Source organism: Pterocles gutturalis, unplaced genomic scaffold (genome assembly GCF_000699245.1).
Source record: "Pterocles gutturalis isolate BGI_N339 unplaced genomic scaffold, ASM69924v1 scaffold46447, whole genome shotgun sequence".
In the NCBI taxonomy this organism is placed as follows: Eukaryota; Metazoa; Chordata; class Aves; order Pterocliformes; family Pteroclidae; genus Pterocles; species Pterocles gutturalis.
Genome location: NW_010111918.1, coordinates 1 through 6428, shown reverse-complemented (window position 1 = coordinate 6428; position 6428 = coordinate 1). Strand labels below are relative to the sequence as shown.

General features: G+C 43.7%; 1 protein-coding gene across 1 annotated transcript; it reads right to left on the bottom strand.

Annotated features, from left to right (window-relative positions):
• Positions 1–3014: 3014 nt before the first annotated feature.
• On the bottom strand, positions 3015–5448 carry RPL8 (ribosomal protein L8; the record flags this gene model as incomplete). The annotated part of the gene is made up of 4 exons (XM_010073861.1): positions 3015–3214; positions 3494–3609; positions 4629–4847; positions 5288–5448. Coding segments are annotated over 4 exons (655 nt in total), but the record flags the coding sequence as incomplete, so codon positions are not given.
• Positions 5449–6428: the final 980 nt, after the last annotated feature.

Sequence of the window (6428 nt, the reverse complement as noted above, 5' to 3'; positions counted from 1 at the left end):
TTGATACTCCCTTACCTGGTAACTTTAACATACAAAGTCAGCATTATACTTTTGTTGCTGAAGCTTCTTCCCCTCTCCTTGCAAAAACTCTGGATGGATTTGCTCTGACCTTTTTCCCCCTCACGGTTTCTTTGCATGTCCCTTTGTGTTTCCTCCCTCTTGATTTATCAATTGAATACTGTCCCACTTGATACTGCTGTTTGCACCACTGTTTTGTTCTTTCATGGCAGGAAGCCTACGCCAAGGATCTTTCCAGCCAAGGTGGTAAAAGAAGGCACCTTGCTTTTTTGCAGTGTCCCCATCTTGTTTAAATTCTGATATCTACAATGTAAATTCAGGAGCCGCTACCCTGTTCAGCTGAACCTCCTGCCTGCCACGCTCCAGTCAGCGCACGCAGAGACTGGCGACTGACACCAACTTCAGTCTCATTTTCCATTCAAGTCCTTTTACAGATTCTCCCAGGCTGAAGTAAGCTTGTTAGTAACTCAACAATGTATTTTTATGTTTTTTTTTTTGCTCTTGCAACATTTTTAGTTATCATAATTTCCCCCATTATGTAATCTGATGGAGTTGACCCTCTACAGCTTAAGTTAGACCTTCCGTTTGGAAAACATATTTCAGCTTATTGCAATTTTTCCTTTTAGGTTGGTTTCTTTGGAGCCTCTGATTTTTTCAGTCATTCACTTTCTTGAATTCCCTCTTCTGGCCCATTTATTTTCATAAATTTTTAGCACCCATGGTGCTAGTCCTGGGAGGAGCATTTTGCCCCTGAAGAATGTTTGTCTCACATTGTGGTCACTTGCTGGTATCACTGTGGGTTTTAAATTACATGTTACTGGACTTAAAGTTTCTAGAGTAAATTTCTTCTCTGAAAGAATTAAATTCCAATATTGTACATTTGTAAGAATCTGTTGCTTCCCTAGAAAATATATGGAGTCAACACATGGTTGGAAACCATAGTTTCTGCGAGTCCTACAGGCGCGTTTAATGCAAATTGTTCTGGAAGTTCTTTGCACCAACAGCCTGAAAGAATAGCTCTCACGTGAGGAAACTTGTCATGTATTTGAAGTATTGTGAAATCTTTTTCTTAAACTTGGCTGTTGCCAACATTAAATACTTGTAACTGTTTTTGTTCTGATACTGTTTGGGAGAAGGAGCATTAAATTTAGATTCATGTCAGGAGAATAGAGGCACATAAGCAAGAGCTGCTGACCTCATCGCAGAAAGGTAAGACAATGAACTTTCACAAACTTTGATGGTATTAAGAGTATGTAAAAGGAAACAAAACTTGTCAAATTGCTTTTTAGATTTTTCCCAAATGTGCTCTTTATCTTCCTTCAAGGTGTCTGGGTTTTTGAATCACCTTTTCCTCTTGGGACATGTGTTACCAGCCATAGTTACTATTTTTGTGGGTGGATATGGAAAATAAATAACTTATTTATCCTTGCATTCCACTGGATTCCTGTCAATATAAGGTCATACTCATACGTGAACTGGCACGGGCATTTCAGCATCAGGGGCATTATTTTGATTGCTGTATGTGAACTACCATGTACTTTAAGGGAAAGACTCTCTTGCTCTGAGGAGCAAAAATGTGTTTGTATTTTAATATTCCATTGTCATGCCTTCCAAAGGATTGTTGCCTTACCGTGTTTGGGAACATCTAACTAAGGAATCCACATCTATTCTGGAAGCACTTTGAGCTGTGCAGGAGTTAATCACAACAGACTGAGTATGACTAAAGGAAGCCTGCAGGGCAGTCAGCCTTGAGAACCTGGACCTTGACCGACCCTTCCCTTGGTGGCTGGCTCACACCAGAGGCAACACTGGCTGAAGTCAAGACACCAGCCTGGTACTGGCTGCTGCACTGGAGCTGCAGCAGGTGGGGGACACACTTATCCCCTGATGCCAGTTTGTTTTGCTGCAGCAGTTACACATGTGCCAGGGAGCCCCCAAGACCTGGGCACCCCCCCACAAAGGGAGACATGCCAGACAGGTGTGCTGCAACCCAGGGCACACACACCCAGCTGCAGCAGCACCAGTCTTGGCTGAGCTACGGAGCAAGTGGGGGTGGTGCTGTGGTGCCCTCAGCACTGCCCATCTTCAGCAAAGCCAGAGGTGCTGCAGAATGGGAACAGGAGTCCTTGCTTTAGGCATCCTCAGAAGTAAAGGTGAGCTCCGGCTGCTTTGATATTTTTTTTTCCCTGTCTCCAAAGGCCAGTTCAGGAAGGTGGCTGTGAATGAAGTAGTCTTGCAATAAAACCCACAACTTTCATCTCATTCCCCACCCCTCCAAAAACGCTGGCTTTCCACAAGACAGCTGTTCTCGTGAGAATACAGCTTCCTAGTGTGAAGCACTAGTGCTACTAACGGTGTTACTACACTACCAAGGAATATCCAGTCATGCGAAGCTGGACCCAAATCTGCTGAACAGCCTGGAAAAGACAATTTTGAAGCTGTTTGCCCTTTCCAAACACAGATGAATAAACGTGGGAGGTTGTGTGATACCCCAAACTTTCGAGTTTGTGCTCAGAGGGAAGTATTTTTGATTTGGTTGAAGCTTGATGTTTCAACTAGAAGGCCCAAACTTGACAGCAGTAGTAGCTGAAAACACGTCCTCTGCAAGGAGTGCTACTACTCTCACAAGCTTTTCCTCCAAAGAAACACAGCAGATAAAAATGGAAAACAATTATGTTAGAGCCTAGAGACTTGGAAAACCAAGCACCCTTTAGCCACTTCAGCTAGATTTCATAGGTTAAACCAGGTAACCAAGGGATTATGTGATCAGTCTGTAACTCTTTGTCAGGCCTAAGCAACCAGCCAATGTTAACATCACATCAGGGCACAAGAGCATCTACACAAAGCGTTATTCCAGCCCGTAGTACCTGCTTACAGACAGACAGTGCTGGCTGAAAGAACTCCTGCTCTTCAAGGTGGGGGGGTGGAAACTTTATCTCCACTCACAACTTCCCAGCCACACTTCAGCAACAGATAACTTGAACTTCACACAGAACTATGTTTTAAAAATTTATTCTGTAAACTCCATACTGGGTCTTTAGTTCTCCTTCTCCTGCACAGTCTTTGTTCCACGCAGTCTGCCCGTACGACGGGCAGCAATGAGACCAACTTTGCGCCCAGCAGGAGCATCTCTCCTGATGGTTGAAGGCTTGCCAATGTGCTGATGGTTACCACCACCAAAGGGATGCTCTACAGGCTGTGGAAAAGGAAGGCAAGTCGTCAATAAAATTAACAACAGAAATGAGTGATGATGTTTAACAGAAATAACCTGATTTAAGGGAACAAAAAATTTAACTGCTTCATTTTTCATACAGCATAGTAGCTATCAAGTGCTGCTAACTGCCCTAATTACGTGTGCAGTTACAGGGTAATCTGTGAAGCTTTCTTTCCAGACACATGCCAGACTCCTCCCCACATCAAACACCTCCTTTCTAACCCTTAAAAAAGTGAAAACTCCAGTTGAAAAAAGACTCACGTTCATGGCCACACCACGGACACGCGGCCAGCAGTTTCTCTTTGCCTTGTATTTGTGATAGGCACGGCCAGCCTTCAGGATGGGCTTGTCAATACGGCCTCCGCCAGCAACAATTCCTGAAAAAAATTGCAGGAATTGTAACATGCAAATATGAGAGTGTACAACAAAGTGCTTAAGAACAAGATTAATTCCGAGTAATATTCACGTTCTAAGAATAAACTTGGGAAGACCAATCTCAAACAATCCCAGATGTGTGTTCAAACTAGTATTTTCCAGCCAACACTAACAGCAAGATTGGACTCAAGCTTTTAGCCACACATTAAGTGGTCTGCAAGGAGACACGTCCTTTTAATTACTGTTTTTCAATTCACAAGTACAGGATTGAGTTTAACACTTTCTAAGGCTAATGCCGGTCTTATTGCTAAAACTTCTTGAGTAACATTAACAATAGATTTTCAACTAAAGTATGAATCTAAAGAGCTCAGGGGACTTTCAAGAACTTTAAGGTTTAATACCTAGTTACTTCATGATCTATTTAGTCAATTTTACTAGAGTAACAGACCAATTGCTCACTTTGATGTCTTCTACTCACAGGCAGGCAAGTGTCGCTTGACTGACCGAGTACAGCAGCCATCTCAGCTGTCAGTCAAGCGTACAACAAACCTGGTAAAACCTCTGCTTCTTGACAACAGTATTTTCATTCCTTGCCAGACCTTCACCAAACTGGTGACACCTTCAGCAGCTGAGCACCTCCAGCGTTACCCCTATAGCCTCAGCCAGCCTATCAAAAGCAGGAAACCACCAATGCCATTTTCTGCAGAAGTTCTTCCTGAGGACTGCAGATTTTACAAGCTGAGCAATTCCATTACAGCTTGAGCACAACGAGCATCTATTTTTCTGTCTCCTCACTAGGTCAAACCACCTACAAATGTAAGCTACCACTAACCAAAAGTCATACAGGCGTAATATACAAGTTAGGCACCTGTGCACAGACTGTACCTGTGCATGATCCTGGGTCCAGCCTGTAAATTATGCTATTTTCAAGACAGCATTAGAAACTGGGGCCCCATTGGAAAGCTTGCTTAGCAGTACACAAACTCAGTGACAAGACCAGTTCATAGTTGTCACTCCTTACCAACAATAGCTCTGTTTGCAGAAGAAATCACTTTCTTGGAGCCAGAAGGCAGCTTCACTCGGGTTTTCTTTGTTTCAGGATTATGAGAGATAACAGTGGCGTAGTTTCCAGAAGCACGGGCCAGCTTTCCACGGTCACCAGGTTTCTCTTCCAGGCAGCACACAATGGTGCCTTCCGGCATGGTGCCAACAGGCAGAACATTGCCAATGTTCAGCTGAGCTGCAAAGAGCAATCAGAGCATCAACAGCTTCATTCGGGCTCCTGTACTTGAATTACAATTCTACTTAACATCGGCCCCCATGCACAGAGGAAGGGCACCACATAAATGCTTCAGTTAGAAACAGGCAAGGGCACTTTTTGACTTGAAACACAAGTTTGACATTCAGTGTAACAGAAAGGCAGGCAAAATGGGACTCTAGACAGAATAATCCAAACACTTGACAAAACTGCGGTTAGGCTTGTTAATCAGAACTGGTTGCCTGAGGAGATCGCAATCTCCAAGAAAGAAAACTAGGTTTGCTTAAAGCTAGTGGAAGCCACTGCTTTGTGATGGCTTGCAATGGCACTTAAACGTTTATCTCAAACTTCACACATTCAGATGACATCGGCTTTAGGGTTCCAAAACTGCCCAGGGCAACGCGCTTTCCGTCTTAACTCACCTTTCTTGCCACAGTAAACAAACTGACCAGTATGAATACCCTCAGCAGCAATGAACAGCTCGGTTCTTTTCTTAAACCTGTATGGGTCACGGAAGGCAATCTTGGCAAGGGGAGCACCTCGGCCAGGATCATGGATGATGTCCTGTTGGAACAGAGATGTGCTTTAGAACAGGTTACAGCATCTGCCACAGGCTCTGCAGAAATCAAAGAACTAGAAAAACTGGAGAGGATTACTATTGAGGTAATTCTCACTAGGCTCCCCCTTTCTCAGAGGAATCTTTATTTCTCCTGACATGAATGAGCTGAAGATTCACATTTGTAACAATACAACCTCAAGTATCTGTATCACAAAATTACTCTAGCTAAGTGTGCTGCTTGAAACTAGTTGTGTCTGAACTGTTTCATTCCCACCATTCTACAGATATCAGATCTCTCCATACTAAGAAATTCACTAGTTGCCCAATCACCTTTGGGTGATTTTGAGACCAAGCTGGACACAAGCAGCAATTTCTCCAAGTGTTTTCTAAGAATGGAAGTGTTTCTAACCTTCTGATATTAAGGATACTGAAATTATAGAAGCCCCTAAATGAGGGCACACAGACTGTTTCTTCTTCTCTTGGAAAAACATGTCAATTTTGTTCCTGAAGTGCACTGAGATTTCAACACACAATCATCTATTTACACTACAGCTAAGTGACCAAAGCTCCTTAAGATGCATCTGTTTTTTAGAAAAACCCCGATATTGTTGGTGTTCAGTATTAACATGCAATGAATTATGTGGACAACTCTCCTCACCCATGTCTGATGAGGTACGGGGAGTTCTTAGTCGATACAAAAGCACACTCGTATTCCTACATTAGCAAAGCCCTAACAAAATATCATACTGCTGTCTATGTGCTCCCAGATGCTTCATTCAAATGTTGTCATAAATCCCAGACAGCTTAACGTTTCAAGGAACGTGCATGACCTATTTAACAAAAGATCAGAAACCTGAATAAGGCACATCCAAACGGCCGGCAGCACAGCTGACCTCAAACCCCTGACACAAGCGCAGGGAAGGGACACGCGTGCTCCGGGCCCTTGCCACTGGACGGAGGCTGCTGAGGGCCCTTCCAGCCGCCCACCCGGGGACGGGCACCCA